The sequence below is a fragment of the Chiloscyllium plagiosum genome, chromosome 30 (genome assembly GCF_004010195.1).
Source record: "Chiloscyllium plagiosum isolate BGI_BamShark_2017 chromosome 30, ASM401019v2, whole genome shotgun sequence".
Classification (NCBI taxonomy): Eukaryota; Metazoa; Chordata; class Chondrichthyes; order Orectolobiformes; family Hemiscylliidae; genus Chiloscyllium; species Chiloscyllium plagiosum.
Genome location: NC_057739.1, coordinates 26,707,549 through 26,727,929, shown reverse-complemented (window position 1 = coordinate 26,727,929; position 20,381 = coordinate 26,707,549). Strand labels below are relative to the sequence as shown.

The window sequence follows — 20,381 nt, the reverse complement described above, 5'->3', positions numbered from 1 at the left end:
TGTAAGACGTGCTTAAGAAAAAACTTTTCAATATTCTCACGTTCTGTGTAAGAAAGAATATGTTGCTAGGTTGGATATCGGAAACCCACCCCAGGCCTGTCGGGGTTGGCGGAAGATTGTTATGGAGCATATTCCCCTGGGTTTTCTCACAAATATGGTACACCACAAAACTGAGAATTTTTACAAGACATGGCAGCCTTTTTTGGAATACCTGGACACAGATTTATCTGCCACAGTAACAAGGGCTTTTATATAGTCGTAACGATTGTGTTTCACGAGTCCAATATCCAGGGAGGAGGAACTGTGAATGTATGAGCGTTTTGTTTGGCTGGGCTGAGTTATTACTATTTTTTTGTTTGTTGTTGGTTATTTATTTATTTAGTTAAATACCAGTTTGTTTTTTTTTAAATTCTATATTTTTCTATATATGTTTATACATTTGTACATGAGGGTGGGTTGGGGATTTTAAAAAAATTATTTGAGTTTTTTGTACTGTTTTGAATTGCATTGTTTTGTACTTGTAATATAAAAAAATCTATTTTTTTCAATAAAAATATATTATTTTAAAAAAAGAAAGTGGAATCGCAGGTAGATAGGATAGTGAAGAAGGCACTTGGTATGCTTTCCTTTATTGGTCAGAATATTGAGTACAGGAGCTGGGAGGTCATATTGCGGCTGTACAGGACATTGGTTAGGCCATGTTTGGAATATTGCGTGCAATTCTGGTCTCCTTCCTATGGGAAAAATGTTGTGAAATTTGAAAGGGTTCAGAAAAGATTTACAAGAATGTTGCCAGGGTTGGAGGTTTTGAGCTATAGGGAGAAGCTGAATAGGCTGGGGCTGTTTTCCCTGGAGCGTCGGGGGCTGAGCGGTGACCTTATAGAGGTTTACAAAATGATGAAGGGCATGGATAGGATAAATAGGCAAAGTCTTTTCCCTGGGGTCGGTGAGTCCAGAACTAGAGGGCATAGGTTTAGGGTGAGAGGGGAAAGATATAAAAGAGACCTCAGGGGCAACTTTCGCACGCAGAGGGTGGTACGTGTATGGAATGAGCTGCCACTGGAAGTGGTGGAGGCTGGTACAATTGCAACATTTAAAAGGCATCTGGATGGGTATGTGAATAGGAAGGGATTGGAGGGATATGGGCCGGGTGCTGGCAGGTGGGACTAGATTGGGTTGGAATATCTGGTCGGCATGGACGGGTTGGACCGAAGGGTCTGTTTCCATGCTGTACATCTCTATGACTCTACGACTCTATAAAAGCACATACCAAATAATAAAATGTAATGCAGGGGGCATACAATCACTGTTATACTTTAGTAATAGCATGTGTCACTAAAATAATAATACACTTTGCATTAAGTAAACCTTCGTGGCAGAAAACCTTCTCACTCACATACTCAGCTGACAACTCAAACATTGTACTAGATCATGGTATTGGAAGAGAAATTCACTTGAAATTGATCAACTGTTTCATGTGTTTGTTCAATTGAATAACGAGTATATTTACATTGAGGTAAATAGATTAAAAGGTATAATAATTGGACAGAATAATCTAGGAAACTTTATGGTAAGTGAGATATACAATTTTTAGTGGTTTATCAAGACTGCCGGTTCATAAGGTGCCAGTTAAAACAAAGTTTGTTGTCAATAGGAAATAGATTAATGTAAAAATGAATTCTTCATACCTCGCTGTTGTAAACACCATACACCAAGAAAATATACAGCCCCTAAAACAAATGAAATATAAACGTTTATATAGACATGAATCATACTAGTCTTACTGATGCTCACTTCCTTCAGTAACAAGTGGTGTCAAAAGACTATTTAACAAAAGACGGCTAATCTGCTATTGTTTCAATTGTTCATTGATGCACATCCTCTATTCTAGAATAGTATGTGCTGTGAAAGGTTTAAAAGATTGGTTAATAGGCTGACAGGCTGTAATATGAACGTTCATTCCATGACCATAAATATAGCGTGGAGTTTCCACAAACTACTGTGAAAAACACATTGAAACACTGCAGAAAGTACAAGAGAGATTTACAAGGACCAGAGCAGAAAGATGCAGCTATCAAGCAAGTTTGAACAGGATGAGGGTTCGGGTTAGGTGAGAGGTGGGGATGATGGGATTGCAGTGATGCAAGGTCTCCCTGCTGCATGTCAATCCAGAAGTGAGAATTCCATATTGCACTCACAAGAATTGTCTGTAGCAGGTGTTAAACCCTGCACCTTCTGCCTCAGATTCAGGAAACTTACTATTAAGGCTAACCCACTCTATGATGTCAAGAGGAATGATCAAAAGTATCAAAAGCACCTTTCAATATAGATGAAAGGGAATTGTCAAAGGGAATTACAAAGGTATCAAGGCATTTAAATGTCCGGCCCTTTAAATCTTTGAGTCTGCAGTATTAAGCTAAATCATTGCAGGCTATATCATACTGTTAACATAAACTAGAGGGTTTCTGTTACTGGATGAGTGCTGAATGACTGATTTCACAATGATCAATTATCACAGGAGGGTGTCTGCCATTTAACAGTTTGATTGGCAGATTCAAGTGGTTATTGACCCTTTGACTGGGTATATGAATTTGTTGTTTAAAACCATTCTGTAGTTCTAAAGGTTGGTTTTCTTTCATGCTAATAACCCACAATTTTAACTGAAAGTTCTTTGATTGAGGTAAGTCTCATATCTACCTTTTTCAAAGCAGTAAATCAAGGATTACTCTTTCTGGATATAATGTTCAGACCAAAGAGATTAACATTGCAAAAAGAAACTGCTGCTCAAAATTCTAATCATTACTATGCCAGTTAAATTTTATATTTCATTTTGACTGGATCACTAAATGGATTGTGGCACAAGGATTGTTGTTTATAGAGATCCTGATCAAAGCAAAACGCTGATCTAAACATAGCATTTCTTGGCAAGCTAGTCACTGTGTTCATCAAGATTTAATTGTGCCTTACTTCCTTTTTCAAACAGGAGCTTGGGACAAACAGGATTGTAAAAATTCTTTCAGGCCATTTTCAATATCCAGTGCATCAAAGACCAACTGATATGCTTTGATGGACCAACTCTGGTCGTGACTATTGGCTCTTCCCTCTTGAAAAGGAAACCTAACTCCCACACAACATTCCATCCTGCCGTTCAGTTGAAAGGAGATAAACCTACCAAGGAAGGTACATGAGGAAAACTAATGAATATGACTGTAATTAAAACTTTTAATGCGTTAGCCTGTAACTCATTATTCTAAACTAGCGCTAATAGACTCAATAAATGCTCTTTTGTTAGTAAGACAACATTTGATCTTTTGTTTACATACAGAGCATCATATCACAATTAATGACCCCTCGCTTCAACTCGACCATGTCGACCAGATATTCTATATAAATCTAGTCCTATTTGGCAGTATTTGGCCCATATGTTTCAATACCCTTCCTATTCATTGTCCTGTCCAGATACTTTTTAAATGTTGTAATCATACCAGCCTCGAGGAGAAAGTGAGGACTGCAGATGCTGGAGATCAGAGCTGAAAATGTGTTGCTGGAAAGGTTAGGAAGGTGGTGCTGAGTTCAAGGGATTTGACTGAGACAAGGTGGGGGGAGGGGAAATGAGGAAACTGGAGAAATCTGAACTTGGAATTGCAGGTGTGTATCTAAATACTTCTTAAATGTTATGAGCGTTTCCGCCTCTCCCACTCTTACAGGCAGTGAGTTCCAGATTCGCAACATCCTCTGGGCTAAAAAGATTTTACCTCACACCTCTTCTAAACATCCTGCTCATTACCTGAAATCAATGCCCCTGATCACCGGTCCCTCCACCAAGAGGAAATGCTTCTTCCTGTCTATGCCCATCATAATCTCAAAACATTGGTAATAAGTTTAAAAGGAAGGCATCTCCAACAATGCAACACCTGCTCCACACTTCTACTGGAGTCTCAGCTTAAATTTCTGTGCTTAACTCTGGACAATCATTATCAAATTATCTCCCAAGAAGAAAATAAAAGATGATTAATTAGCGTTTGCCACATTTTTTCTTTTAATACTATTTTCTTAGCAATGGTAACTTACGTAATATATGTCAGAAAAATATAAATTGTGCTGCTGCTAACACAATTTAACTTTGAGTTGAGCTACATATTTGAAACCTTGACAACTATTGAATCAGAAAATCCTGAGAACGTTTCCAAGGTGAGGTCTGTATGAAGTACTGACACATTAAAACAGGCCAATGCCAACTTTTAGATTGTTTATTCCAATCAAAAACAAGCTTCTGAATCTTCTCTTTTAGAGGGCCTCTCATTCCCTAGTTCCATTCCATAAGATTATATATTTGGTTAATACAAATTTAATAATTCCTTTTCCATATTCCATAATTTTATTTCATCATACTGGACTTTTGAATTTTCTTAAATGTACAAACCGTTATGATAATTGTAAACATGGACCATTGCTATTCACCTTTCATTATCTGTTTTAAAACCTGAGACTGTCATGGAGTAGAAAGCAGGTTATAAAGATAACAAATAATGATCTAAAATGGCTTTATGATCACCTGACAACAGATTGAGACAAGACCAGGAATCCATAATGGAAAGCTATTTCATTCAAAAGACAATGAAACCAAACAACCAAATTAATGCCATGATAGGAGATGAAAGATAACCTGTAAAGTATTTAAATTGGAAAGACAATGGAGCTAAATGCAGAGAATACACAAATGATCAATACTTCAGTGGTTTGCTTGGCGATTAGAGAGCTGACAAATGGATTCATTACAATAGAACCCAGAAGGCTTGCTCTCTTTCTCTCAAGCTGTACTTTATTATCTCTCAAAGGAAGTACCTGGTAAAAAGCACCTTAGAAAACCAACAAATCTAGAATTCTATAAATTTCATTATTTGTTCAAGGAAAGATAACTGCAAAAGCATGGACTCAGGTTTCACTCACAATTCAAGCCCTCCAAGAATTTCAAACTGCATTTACTTTGTCTTCCTGTCTGTACTGGACACCTGGCCCACTGTTCTTTTAAACTTACTATCTATATTTGTGGATTTGATTGAGGGACGAGTAGGTAATAAAATTCCATTCTTTCACGCAAGAAAGCTTTAGCAACTGAGTCCTTTATTTTACAGTGAACCACGTCTGATACAGCTGCTTGCTAATATAAAATTATGAAGATATTTCTTGGTAATTGAAGGAGGAGAGAGGAGAACTGATTCATTCTCATCATCTGATCATAACAAAACACACACACACAGCTAGCATTGAAGTTCCAACTGAGAAAAATCTGAATTTGTTGCCAAGGATACAAAAGTATCAAGTGAGGAAATGTCATTTGTTTAGTTAGTTTCCTGTAGCAAAGATCAGATCTCCATATTTCCATTATTTAACCCAGTTCGTGTTTGTTATTTCCCACAAATGTTTTGAGTCTATATAGGAAAGTATCCCAAAGGGATTTCTTGCTGCTCTGAGGGAACAGCGGGATATTTGGAAGTTGAATATGTGAATAGGGTATGTGAGAGCCTTCATGGATTTTTCTCTTTTTGTTCTCTTGTGGGGCATAAGAATCGCCAGCTGGGCCCAGCATTTATTGCCCATCCCTAGTTGCCCCTGAGAAGATGGCGGTGAGCTGCCTTCTTTAACTGCTGAAATCCATGTGGTCTAATTAGACCCACAATGCCTTTAGGGAGGGAGTTCCAGAATTTTCACAGTATCATAGAATCCCTACAGTGTGGAAGCAGGCCATTCAGCCCATCAAGTACCACGGACCATCCTACTCACCCTACCCTGTCCCTGTATCCCATGGCTAATTCACCCAGCCTGCACATCTTAGGCTGAGGGAGGATACCGGAGCACAAGAGGAAATCCACGCAGATCCCTGAGGATGGAATCGAACCCAGGTCCTTGTGAGCCACCGTGCTGCCCCAGTTTTGGCCCAGTGACATTGAGGAACTTTTGGATTGTTAACCGCTTATGTTAAAAGGCAAATAGACCAAACATGCTTCTGTTCATTTGTGAGACCAGGTCTGGAAGTTAATTGCAGGTTGGTTCTTGATCAAAATTCTGTAGATGCTTTGTCACTGGGGAAGAGTATTCCGTTTAAACAAATAGCAGGAGGTGGCTGTTAATGAGTTCTGTACCTGGGAATTGGCTCCAGAAAGTCTTGAAAAGACCTTGTACTCAAGCAGATGGTGCACGTTGAATGGTAATTAGGACTTTAAAGTTAGTCTGTCAGGGCATGGTCAGGGTTTGAATAGGTATTTGGACTGTGTTTTTGGTAAAAGGAAATTTGGCTGTTGATGCTACAGCATGATGTTTTGAAAACTCCCCGCATAACCTTCCACAAATAGCTCTTGGAAGCTCAGAGAGCAGAAAACTAAATTTTAAGTATCTTTATCTGAGGAAATTATAAAAGTGACTGTGATTGACATCTTCAGAAAATCAACCAATAAACCATCATCTATGCCTGAGGAACAAGGCATCATAAAAACCACTCAACTAATCTGTCCAGTTTGTTATTTAATTTATGCCTTGATTGTGATTTATACCTTGATTGTGTTTGTCTGTCTGTCTTTTGTGTGAAGATAAAGGTTTTTGGGTTTAACACATAGACCAATTAGATTACTTAGTTCTTTAATTTTGTTACTGAAGTTATTGTATTCCTAATAAATTGCTAAGTTGCTTGTCTAAGATACAAACTAGTGTCTGGAATTGATTATTCACAGAGTCTTGGACTGGTTATTCAAAGGTCTGGTTTGGAACCATTGTGGTCAATTTTGAGGGTCTTTGAAGGTTTTAATTTTGTGAATACAGAAATAGAAAGGCTGATTTGGTTAAGCAGTCTGCCTCCATGTTGTAACAGGAGAGCTAAATGTTCTTTAGAACTACACCATCCAATAACTCCCAATGTCACTGATGGCTATATAGGTGGCTAATGCTGTTGAGGTTCATTGACATTTTTATGAGGTTGATCACTTGTACAAATTGTATGGTTCAGTTTTCAAAGGATGCTTTGCTGCCAAGCCACTAAAAACTGCAAAATCCAGCTTCAGCAAACACCTTTGGTCCTGTTTAGCTTCATCTGCATGACTTTGTCATGTTATTTCAGACACTGCTGTGCCACCTTTTCTGCCCAAATAGCTGCTCTTTGAGAAGAACACCCCTCTGAATCAAAGGCAGCATTTCTACTTTCCTTTACCTCTTGCAAGTTGCCCTTCAGGAAGAAAAATAAAATTTGTCCTTTTTACCACCTGTGTCTAGTATTTTAAGTAAATTATAAACATTTTCAAATCATTTGCACTTATAAAACTTCAAGTGCTCCTTTGACCTATTAATGTTGTAATTTAGTGAAATTTAATAAGTTGGTCTCTAATTCATCATTATTTCCAAAGAAATTCCTCGTATTAGGATATATGTCATGTATAAATGTTTATTATGTATTGTGATACAGAATATACAATGTTGTATAGTTCTTCAAACTATTAAAAATGCTGTTTACTTATGATAATTTCTTATATTTCAGTTAAATGTCCTTTTGCATCATTGTAGATTAGAGCAGTTGCTAGGATTATAGACTCAGTGACCTCAATATCTCAACATTGACTAGCAATGGCTTAAAGCTCAAAGTACATATAATATTTCGGGCTAACTGCACCTTTCCTAATTTAATGTACTTACATATTCATGTATTCATCAATGTCGAGCACCATTCATAGCTCCACTGACACTGAAGCTGTTCACGCCAATATTCAAAGAAAATTTGGACAACATTCAGACTTGGGCTGATTAGGGGCAAGTAACATTAGTGCCACACAAGTTAGTGATGGTCATTGTCTGGAACAAGAGAAACCCTGACATTCCCCTTGACATTCAATGGCACAAACATTACTGAATTCCCCACCATCAATATTCTGGGAGTTACCATCAGGAGAAACTTAACTATACCAGCCATTTAAATAACATCTCTACAGCAGCAAGTTAGAAGCTGGAAATTCTGGAGCAAATAACTCACTTCCTGATCCTCAAGTCTATCCATCATCAACAAGGCACAAATCAGGAGCGTGATGGAATACTCCTTATTTGCCTGGATGTGTGCAGCTACAACAACACTCAGGAAGCTAGACAGCATCCAGAACAAAGCAGCTACTGACTGGCACCCCTTTCAGCACCTTAGCTTTTCATTCCCTCCACCATCGACACAAGGGCAGCAGTGTATATCATATGCAAGATGCACTCAGCAACTCACTAATGTTTTATGGGCAGCAACTTTCAATCTATGATGTTATAACCTAGAACATATGAAATAGGAGCAGGAGTTTTTTTTCCCCAGTCTGTCAAGCCTATGCTGCTAATCTATAAGATCATGACTGATCTGCTGCAAGCCTTAACTCCTCTTTCGTGTCAGATCCTCATAGCCTTTATTCTTCAGTATTTCAAAAATCTATTGACCTCCTCTTTGAATACTTTCAACGATCTAGCCTCCACCATTATCTGGAGTAGAGAATTTCAGATGTTCTGTACCTGCTGAGAGAAGACATTCCTTTGCATCTTTGGGGCAGCATGGTGCCTCATAGCGCCAGAGCCCCAGATTCGATTCCAGCCTCAGGCGACTGTCTGTGTGGAGTTTGCACATTCTCCCCATTTCTGTGTTTCCGCTGGAAGCTGCAGTTTCCTCCAACAGTCCAAAGATGTGTGGGTTAGGTGGATTGGCCATGCTAAATTGTCTTAAAGTGTCCAGAGATACGCAGGCTAAGTGGATTAGTCATGAGAAATGCAGGGTTACAGGGACAAGGTGGGTCTGGGTGGGATGCTCATCGGAGGGTCCGTGTGGATTCGAATGGCTGAATGGCCTGCTTCCACACTGTAGTGATTCTGTGATCTCAGTTTTAAACAAATGTCCTCTTATTCTGTAACTATGCCCCCTAGTTTGAGATTCCTCCAATAGTGGAAACATCTTCTCAATATCTACCTGCTGACCCCCCTCAGAATCTTGAAGGTTCAACAATATCACCTCTCAATCTTTGAAACTCTAATGAATAAGCGCCGAACCTGTTTAGCTGTTCTTCAGAAGTTAACCCCTTCATCCAACAGATCACAGCAGTGAATCTCTTTTGAACTGCATTCAATGCCAATATATCCTTTCTTAAAGATAGGGACCAAAACTACACAGTTCTTCAGATACGGTGTCAACAACACCTTAGGACATAAGATTTTCCCTACATTTATATTTTCTCATTGCCATAAATTGTTTCTCTGCCCTGCGAGAGATACAAGGCACATCAGCAGCAGATGAACTGCAGGGGCCCAGCAGAACATTGAGTTTCTCCCTGGATATTGGTAATGGTCAAAGGTGCAGCATTGGGGCAGATATAAGGCTCAATCCATTAATCTTGTTATGGTTCCGCAGAGATTAAGAGGAAATTCTATCCCATAAAAACCAGAACAGAGCAGGTGAACTAAATGATCTGCATTCTGTGCTAAATACTTAATTTTTCCAAGTTGGGGCACTGCAACTTTTGGATCCTCTCAGCATTTTCAATATATAACACACAGGGATGTTCCTTCAGCTTCACTCACTGGATAGTAATTTGGTTGTGCAAAACACCTACCTTTTACAGAACCCACCCACATAATGGACTAAAAACTAACACTATTCCACAACCGGTGGGTGATTCAATCAGTCAGATTGGTTCTGAAGTGGTGAAGACTGAAGTTTATCAACATTGTGTTTAACTCAAACCAATTTTCATCCAACTTTTAGATTTTATAATGATTTTGGATCCTTGCAGTGAAAATAATTATGAATAGCAGACACCAATGGTTCAATTACTTTTGTACCGATCAAGCCTTAAGCTCAAGTAGAAACAAAATCTTGGTGGATAGAATTACCGCAGCTGGTTCATAGAACCATAGAATCCCTGCAGTGTGGAAACAGGCCCTTCAGCCCAACAAGGCCATAGTGACCCTCCGAACAGTAATCTACCCAGAGCCATTTCCCCTACCCTCTTATCCTATATCTACCCCTGACTAATGCACTTCACCTATGCATCCCTGAACACTATGGGCAATTTTAACGTGGCCAATTCACCTAACCTGCACATCTTTGAATTGTAGGAGGAAACTGGAGCACCCAGAGGAAACCCACACAGACACTGGAAGAATGTACAAATTCCACACAGGCAGGATCCCGAGGCTGGAATTAAACCCAGGTTCCTGGCGCAGAGGTAGCAGTGCTAACCACTGAGCTACCGTGCGGCTCAGTTATTTATTCTTTATATACCAGCATTATTCAAGTAAGGCATCAGATTCTCAACAGGTATCCTTCATGAACACAGGCAAATGGACAAATCAACCACAGAAGGTACTTCCTGGAGGTCAGCTTTGGATCTGTTTGCTGCTTCCTCAGGCAGGTGGAGGGTGTTGACAGGTTGAAGTGAGGGAAGGAGAAAAAAGAGTTGGTATTGTTCTGTACCCAGAACGCAATACCATTTCTCCCTTGGGTGGCACGGTGACTCAGTGGTTAGCATTGCTGCCTCACAGCACCAGGGACCCAGGTTCGATTCCAGCCTTGGGTGACTGTCTGTGTGGAGTTTGCACATTCTCCCCGTGTCTGCGTGGGTTTCCACCGGGTGCTCCGGTTTCCTCCCATAGTCCAAAGATGTGCAGGTCAGGTGAATTGGTCATGCTAAGTTGCCCATTGTGTTAGGTGCATTAGTCAGAGGGAAATGGGTCTGGGTGGGTTACTCTTCGGAGGGTCGGTGTGGACTTGTTGGGCCGGAGGGCCTGTTTCCACACTGTAGGGAATCTAATCTAATCTAATACAAGTGACAAAGATACATGAAAATTCAGGACATCATGCATGGTGTTACGATAACGTTTATTTTCTCCTTGTTTTGATGGTTGCTTTTAGCTGGTTTTTAAACTTTCAGAATCCTTTAGCTTACCACTAAACTTTGCCATATTGTACGATTTTTCTTACAAGCTGGTGCTAACCTTAACTTCCTGGGTAAATTCCATGTTGGCTTATCCTCTTCCTAGATTTCTTCTTCCTCCCTGGGATATATCCTTACCATGATCCATGAACCTTTCTTAAATGTCTGCCATTGTTTCTCAAGCAAGCTTGGTTGCTGTTAAACTCCTTTCCCAATCCACTCCAGCCAGCTCTGACCACATTACTTTGTAATTACCCTGACTCAAGCTTAGCGCAGTTGTTTATATCCCAAGTCTTCCTTCTCAAATGGTATGCTAAATTCTACCATGTTGTGGTCACTGTTTTCTGGGTGATCTTTTCTCTGATATAATTTATGAAACTTGCCTTATTACACCACCAGATCCAAAGATCACCTGATCCCTGGTTGGATCCACAACATATTGTTCAGGAAACTGCCCCAAATACACTCCATGAATTCTTTCTCATGGCTACCTGTGCCAGCCTGAATTTCCCAACAACGTAAAGATTGACATGCCCTTCTTATCTCCTAATTTATTCTAAATCCTACTATATAGCTATTGTTAAGGACCTTATAAGATTACACATACCAGTGTCTTCTTTCCCTTTTTAATTCTTACCTCCCCCCGCATGGACTCTTTGTCTTCTGATCCAAGATCATTTCTTGCTCCTGTACACATTTCAGCCCATATCAACAATGCTCACCTAGTACCCTTTCCTTCCGAGGTAAAAACAATGACTGAAGATGCTGGAAACCAGATTCTGGATCAGTGGTGCTGGAAGAGCACAGCAATTCAGGCAGCATCCGACAAGCAGCAAAATCCTCGTCGGATGCTGCCTGAATTGCTGTGCTCTTCCAGCACCACTGATCCAGACCCTTTCCTTCCTGTCTATCCTTATGAAAAGTCACATGTCCCTGAATGTTTTATTCCCAGCTATGATCTCTTTGGAACCATGTCTCTGTTATGGCTGCCAGATCACACCGGTTAAGCTGCATTTGTGTCATTAATATATTTATTTTGTTCTGAATACAACTCACATTCAAATAAAGAACCATTAATTTTGTCTTGTCACTTTCTTTCCCCATCAGTTTGATCTTTTTATTGCTATTTTTCTACATTTGTATACTCCGTTCCTTCCTTTTCTGCTCTGGGTATTGCTATAGCTGTCTCGTGATACTGCCACACCCTTTCTCCTAAGCTATTCCCCTTTTTTGTAAACAAAAAAAGAAACATCACCAGTTTCAATCTAAAACATAGAACATTACAGCGCAGTACAGGCCCTTCAGCCCATGATGTTGCACCGACCTGTGAAACCAATCTGAAGACCATCTAATGTACACTATTCCATTTTTGCCCATATGTCTATCCAATGACCATTTAAATGCCCTTACATTTGGCGAGTCTATTACTGTTGCAGGCAGTACATTCCATGCCCCTACTACTCTGAGTAAAGAAACTACCTCTGACATCTGTCCTATATCTACCACCCTTCTGTTTAAAGCTATGTCCCCTCATGCTAGCCATCAACATCCGAAGAAAAAGGCTCTCACTGTCCACCTTATCTAACCCTCTGATTATCTTATATGTCTCAACTAAGTCACCTCTCAACCTTCTCTCCGACGAAAACAGCCTCAAGTCCCTCAGCCTTTCCTCATAAGACTTTCTTTCCAGACCAGACAATATCCCAGTAAATATCCTCATCATCTTTTCCAAAGCTTCCACATCCTTCCTATAATGTGGTGACTAGAACTGTAAGCAATACTCCAAGTGCGGTCACACCAGAGTTTTGTACAGCTGCAACATGACCTCATGGTTCTGAAATTCAATCCCTCTACTAATCAAAGCTAATAGACCATACACCTTCTTAGCAACCCTATCAACCTGGGTGGCAACTTTCAGGGATGTATGTACATGGACACTGTGATCTCCCTGCTCATCTACATGACTAAGAACCTTACCATTAGCCCAGTACTTTGCATTCCTGTTAACTCCTTCCAAAGTGAATCACTTCACACTTTTCCACATTAAACTCCATTTGCCATCTCTCAGCCCAGCTCTGCAGCTTATCTATGTCCTTTTGTAACCTACAACATCTTTCGGCACTACCCACAACTCCACCGACCTTAGTCTCATCTGCAAATTTACAAACCTATCCTTCTTCACCCTCATCCAGGTCATTTATAAAAATGACAAACAGCAGTGGCCCCAAAACAGATCCTTGCAGTACCCCAGTAGTAACTGAACTCCAGGATGAATATTTCCCGTCAACCACCACCCTCTGTCTTCTTTCAGCTACCCAATTTCTGATCCAAGCTGCTATATCATCCCCAATCCCATGCCTCCATATTTTGTGCAAAAACCTACCGTGGGGAACCTTATCAAATGCCTTACTAAGATCCATATACACCACATCGACCACTTTACCCTCATTCACCTGTTTGGCCACCTTCTCAAAGAACTCAATAATGTTTGTGAGGCATGACCTATCCTTCACAAAACCATGTTGACTATCCCTAATCAACATATTCCTTTCTAGATGATTATAAATCCTATCTTTTATAATCTTTTCCAACACTTTACCCACAACCGAACTAAGGCTCACAGGTATGTAATTACCAGGGTTGTCTCGACTCCCCTACTTGAACAAGGGAACAACATTCACTATCCTCCAGAGTTCTGGCACTATTCCCGTAGACAATGACGACATAAAGATCAAAGCCAAAGGCTTGGCAGCTATTTTTAAGAAACAAGAGAAGAAAAGCACTAGAGACCTAAATACACAGTAAACGTCTTACTTTCACTTTGAAGACTAGAAATATTCAACAGTCGTACTCACCAATCAGCTTCTTTCTGTCCACTCATGTCACATTGTGGTTTGTTATGTCACTCTGCTGCTGGTCTCACTGAAGGTAAGGCCACTCGACCCCATGCCTTTTATCCTCTCCCACTCTGTGCCCATGATTTCTAGACTAGCTTCCAAGGGGGTCAACCCCTCAGTGTCTACCCAGAGTCTCTCCTTCTCTGGAAAGTTTCCTTCTACCTCTGTTACAGCACCTCGCTTCCCCTTTACACTAAATTTCCTCTTTGAACCAAATGTCCAACAATGTAGTCAATCTCCTCACTCAAACTTCCTCTCACTCAGCTGCAGTCTCACACTGACAGTGCTCTTTACAAACTGTGCGATGACTGAATTCCCTTTCTTATAAAGGTCTGCAGGTTTAACAGATTTAAATCTCCAAGTTGATAACAACTCTGTTTCTCTCACCACAGATGCTGCCAGACCAGCTGAGTTTCTCCAGCACTCTCTTGGTTTGTTTCTTTATTCTTGTACTCCAGTCCTTTTGCAATATAGGCCAAAATACCTTCATCTTCCTAACTGTTCACTGTATCTCCATGCTAACTTTCCCTTTTTTTTTATAGATGTACCATCCGCTATATTTCACTTTTACAAGAATAAAGGAATCTTGTTACAATTGCACAGGGCTTTGGTGAGACCACACCTGCAATTTTACAATCAGTTTGGTCTCCATTTGAAGGAAAGATATATTTGCATTTGGAGGCAGTGCAGTGAAGTTTCATTAGATTGGTTCTGAGATTGACTCTAGCAGGTTAAATGGATTGGGTTTATACCTGCTGGAGTTTAGAAGAATAAGAGGTGATCGCACTGAATCAGGGTAGACACTGAGGGGTTGACCCCCTTGGAAGCTAGTCTAGAAATCATGGGCACAGTCTTAGAAAAATGCGCAAATCAGATAGGTTCAAGATGAGGAGAAATTTCTTCATTCAAAGGATTGTGAAACTTTGGAATCTCCATCGTTGGATATATTTAAGACTGCAACAGACAGATTTTTGCATTATCAGGGAATCAAAAGATATGGGAAGTTGAGTGAGACAGTGAAACAGAGGTCAAAGATCAGCCATGATCATGTAGATTAATGAAGGGGCAAGATGGGCTACTCCTGCTCCTGGCTCTTTGTTCTCTTTATTTGATTGGCTGATGAATTTTGTCTTGTGTGACGTGACAAACTTATTGCAGTAGAGCACAGCATGTCATTAATCTTCTTCCTGCATCACCGAACTTTCCTGCGGACCACGGAGATTGCATGGACTCAAATGATGGCTTCAGACCAGGATGGCAGGGCTGATGTCGTGGTCACCTCTGTGCTCCGTACACCAGGACTTCTCTGTCTCTTTTGGCAAAGCAGGCTGCCAACTTTCCTGTCTCAGCAATATCCTTTCGAATTGTGCAGCAACACACTGGGCAAGGCCGATCCTGGCTTACACATTTTGACTTGGAATGCAGCTGGGTTTTATATATGACACTACCAATGTGAATCCCAGAAGGTCTTAGCAGGATTGAATACAGAAGTGAATGGAGTAAAGCGCATTAGAGCTTCGGGAGAGAAAACCTCCATGGAATTCTCTAAAACTGACACGTAGCCAAAGTAAACCTCATATTTTTAATAAATTGATAATTTACAGGTATTTTGAAGTAAGGGATGGGAACCATTATGCTGAAAGAGAAAATAGCAAAAACAAATAAAACAATGATATTTTAATTTAACAGTCTCCATAAATGGCTTTGGAAATATCATCATGAAATGGGATAAATGCTAAACATTAGGTCACTATAAACAACTGTCTCTTAAAATAAATGTCCGTTAAAACTATACTTACTGCTTTGCATTATTGCTCCTTGTTGTCAACAAGTGCAATGGATCCTGGATAGTCTCCTGTCCATTATAATGTACAAAATTTATCTCTGTGTTAGCCAGAGCTCATGCAGCCATGTAGGGGTTGAATTTAGACCACAGAATTCAGATAAATTAGTTTTCTGAAATATTACATATTAGGCTACAGTTGAAGCATACCACTTCATGTTCTGCTGACCTGATTTATACTATCTACTTGTTTTTATCACAGCAAGATAAAATGGTTGCAGTCCCTGCTATCCATCTTGCAAGATTTCCTGACTAAGTACTGTTCTTCATTTGGACTATTTTGGCAGGCTAAGTGGAAGTAACGTTGCTGGATTGTTGCCATGACCTGTCCTTCGACAAAATACCAAAGACTCCTACAGGAGCAGCTTTACGGGTTAATTTGCCAAACCGAGCAACAATCTGATGTATTTCCAATGCAATTCTGTATTAACTTCAATCCAGCTGCAAGTCTGAAACCCTGGGAACGCAACTGCTCACAATGTTAATAATAAGGTCTTGTCTGATTAAGCATGAATCCTGAAGTGTTTTACATTTCAAAATCATTCATCATGCCCTTTGTTTATCAACTTATAATTATTGTCTCTAACGAAAAGCTCCCTGAGAAGTTCTTCACTTTAAAAAGTAATTGCTGAAATATCAAGCAAGATCAGCCACAATAGAATTATTAATCTGTAATACAAAGCTGCCCAAAAATAGGATAGAAATCTTTAGCTACATGTTTTTCTGAATATAGTTAAGTGTGAAACATTTTATAAATGCTCATAAAAATCAATTAATTGGCTCTTTCTTGTAAAAGATAGCAAATATAATTTATATTTAGGTAGAGATTGAGCAACCAGTCCCATCAAGTCTCATTAATGAGCAAAATGCTGCAGATGTTGCAATCCAAAATAGAAACAGAGTTCTGGAAATACTTGCTGCTCTGGCAGCATCTGAGGAAACAGAAATACAGCTGACAGACTGGAGTTTTGTTCTGCGGTCAGGACTCTGACAAAGGAAGAACTTCCAGGTCCCAACCCCACACAGCACAAAAAATAGATGTGTGTTGTGATTTCACAAGAGTACACCATTTTGATGGAGTCAGGTTCTCATATAACATAGATTTCCCACCTATAATATTGAACGTCTTCCAGCGTCTGCCTCAGGGTCAGCTGACAAGATACAGCCTACAGCTGCAGGAGGGAGGCTGTCGCTGGGAGATGAAGCACCAAAGCCTGCGCTGTGCCACCATTCAGGGGGCAACCTCCACCACTGCAGTACATCCACTTCGGTGGGCCCTCAATCCAGCTTCAAAGAGAGCAGGAGGAGCTGAGCGAGCTGGAGGCAGCTGGAAGAGGCCACTTGGAGGCTAGAGGACAAGCACAGGCACATGCAGCTGGATGAAGATACAGAGACTGGGGGATTCACCCAGCAGCAGCAGCAGCAGCAGATGTGCCCCCTCATGTCAGTGTCCCTGCACAGTACGGAGTCACATACAAAGAATGGAGATGTTGATGCATCAAAGGTGTTTTGCTACATCTCAGACATGACTCCTCCATCGATAGAATGGCTGACCTTGCAGGAATCCATATGCACCATCACTCAGAAGGAAACATCACTCAGTCCGCCAACAGGTACAGAGTGTGTGACACATTTGTTTTTAAAATGGGGCGGATATAGTAAAAAGATCAAAGGATATGGGAAGGGGTGAGGGTGGGATTAGGAATTTGAGATCACTGATCAACCAGGATCGTACTGAATGATGGAGTGGGTTTGAGAATTTGAATGGCCTACTCTTGCTCCTATCTCCTACATTTCTATGTTTTTTATTCCAGTTGGAGGTCACATGCACCATGAAAGGATCAAGACAGTCCCAAATGATGATGCATGGGGGAGAGGCCCACTGCTCACAGAGCGCTGCCAACAACATCTACCAACTAGGCCGCACTGAGTGAAGGGGCCATCCAATCAGCAAGGTGCCACTGCTCTGATGGCACTGCACAAGGCAGGCCCCCTCCAGGTCTAGGACTCCCCCAGCGAGGGCGGGCTAGTTGGAGAAGAGCAGCTGCCAGCCTCAGGTTCTCCAGGGGTGGATGGTCAAGCCAGTGCGCTCCACCAGTGGGGCAAGTAAATTTTTTATTAGGTATATGGAAAAGTGGAGGACACCTCCTGGCTCCATGGTTTCCTAATGAAGGCAATTGGTCTCCAGTCCACAGCACTCATCAGCGGGATACTGCCAATGAGGGGAAGGGGTCTGAAAATCATTTCTGGAGATGGCTCTGCCACCCTTCAAGGTTCATCTGACACAGCAGCTCATACACATTACTGAGACGAGGCTCGAGACAAACATTGGATTGTTGTGTTGAGAGGAAAAAAAGCAGAAAGGAAACCTGTTTGATTTTGATCTTCCCACTCGCAAGATTTTAAATAGAAAGAAAATCAGTAGAGTTCCCTTATGTGTGCTCAATGGCCTCCACCCGATCTCTTTGCAAGCCAGAGGCAGCTCAGACACAGTAACAGGAATATCAGGATATAGAACATAGGCAGATAGACAAGTAACCTGACCTGGGTCCTCTGCCAAGGCTGAACTATACCTGGTCTGTGGAAGGGAGAAATCTACTTTGGAGCATCTATTCAATGGTCATTTAGTTACCCCACAGCCTGGCAGAAATCAGGCCTTCACTATGTTGCAAACCATAGCTGTAAACTCACATTACAGCCAACATGTTGCACACTACTGCATCAAGGTATTCAAACCTCTATTTAGCTTTCTGAAATAAGGGCACTGCAATTTCCTTTAAAACTAACTGCTTTGGTTTCACTTGAACAACAGCTGAATACTCATTTTATCTACAGAAGGAGAATGGTGGAATTGGGAAATGGATAGGATGCAGACCTGACATATAGACTTAAAGCCAGCCCTGACTGAGGAGTTCTTGGTCAGTGGCTGGTGCTGAACATCCCATCTGCATGAACCTAAAGAACAAACCTCTTCATACCTTGGTATTATTGGCAAACACATTCAAAAAGGTCATGGGACTTTAGACATATGAAATGGATAAAATGTCACACAGTGCAGTTAGTTGATTGGTACGCCATTGGTCTAGCTAGAGCGGCTTGACTTTGTCTGTTCAATTCCATGTGTTGGATTCTGACACTGAGCAGGTGGGGGCAGTCTCAATCCCAACAAATAGGTGGGCTGTGATCAGCCTCCCCACGTCACTTTTTAATGGGGATGGGATGGGAGGGGTAGATGGCTCATTTGCTCCAGGATATGGGTTGGAGCTTTAAATATTATAATGAAGGCGCATGACATAGTTTTATCATCATTTGAAATTTAAAACTGTGCCTCAAGGAGCCCCCACTAGTTCATCCCAACGAGATCCTATTGGATCTGCATGTAAGTGGCTCTGGGTGGTCTGGTTGACAACATCCTTGCCTGTCCCTACCTCAATCCAATTTTGCCAGTGTCAGAGTGGCATGTGGCAGCCACCATCCAGTAGGTCAATTCAGCTCTGTAAGGGATCTTCCACAACTCAATCCCTCACCAGATTCTGCCAGCGTGGCCCTGATGAGACCTCCAAACACAAAGGCACAATCCAGCACAGTTCATCACCTTCAATGCCAAGCACAGAATTGGCAGTGGCTGCAACTCCCAGTCATACCAACTAAGACTGGAAACCTGCCAATCCGTAACTGAGAGTATATCTGGACAAAGCCCTGTGATGGAGAACTCACACCGATCCTCCTGATCTATCACCTTTACATCCTCCCAACCCACTCCGCAAGTCCTCCATGAGACCTCTGACCTCCTGTTGAGGTCCAGAAGGCACGGCTGCAATGTCCTTATCTATCGGTGTGCAGGTGCCAGTGTTGGACTGGGGTGATCAAAATTAAAATGTCAGATTAGAGTCCAACAGGTTTATTTGGAAGTCTCTGAAAGCTTGTATGTTCAAATAAACTTGTCATGTGATTTTTAACCTTATCTATTGTGACATCAAGCAGCGATAAAGAAGGTCTAAAGGTGCAACTTTCACTGAACACTTGAGACTCTAAACAGATAAAGAGCTGGCCAAGCTGATGTCTCAAAAGGAAATTAAATTTATTTTATTGAGCGAGTTTTGAGAAAATTTGTAGCTCAGGTTGAGGTTCTGGATGTAGGTTTGCTCGCTAAGCTGGAATGTTAATTTTCAGATGTTTCGGCACCATACTAGGTAACATTTTCAGTGAGCCTCCAGATGAAGCACTGCTGATGAGTCCTGCTTTCTATTTATATGTTGGGTTTCTTTGGTTTGGTGATGTCATTTCCTGTTCTATTTCTCAGGGGGTGGTAAATGGGATCCAAGTCAACATGTTTGCTGATAGAGTTCTGGTTGGAATGCCATGCTTCTCGGAATTCTCATCCGTGTCTCTGTTTGGCTTGTCTTAGAATGGATGTGTTGTCCCAGTTGAGTGGGGTCCTTCCTTATCTGTATGTAAGGATACTAGTGAGAGAAGGTTATGTCGTTTTGTGGCTAATTGATGTTCATGTATCCTGGTGGCTAGTTTTTTGCCTGTTTGTCCAATGTAGTGTTTGTTACAGTTCTTGTATGGTATTTTGTAAATGACGTTAGTTTTGCTTGTTGTCTGTATAGGGTCTTCCAAGTTCATTAGCTGCTGTTTTAGTGTGTTGGTGGGTTTGTGGGCTACCATGATGCCAAGGGGTCTGAGTAGTCTGGCAGTCATTTC

The 20,381-nt window shown here is 41.0% G+C and overlaps 1 protein-coding gene across 6 annotated transcripts in view; it reads right to left on the bottom strand.

Annotated features, from left to right (window-relative positions):
- Window positions 1-20,381, bottom strand: part of adgrd2 (adhesion G protein-coupled receptor D2) — a 149,443-nt gene that overhangs the window by 37,704 nt on the left and 91,358 nt on the right. For all 6 annotated transcript variants that reach the window (XM_043720157.1, XM_043720160.1, XM_043720162.1 and 3 more), the window contains one exon: window positions 1,689-1,730. In XM_043720157.1, the coding sequence (XP_043576092.1) occupies window positions 1,689-1,730 (42 nt within the window). The remainder of the gene's footprint in view (window positions 1-1,688; window positions 1,731-20,381) is intronic.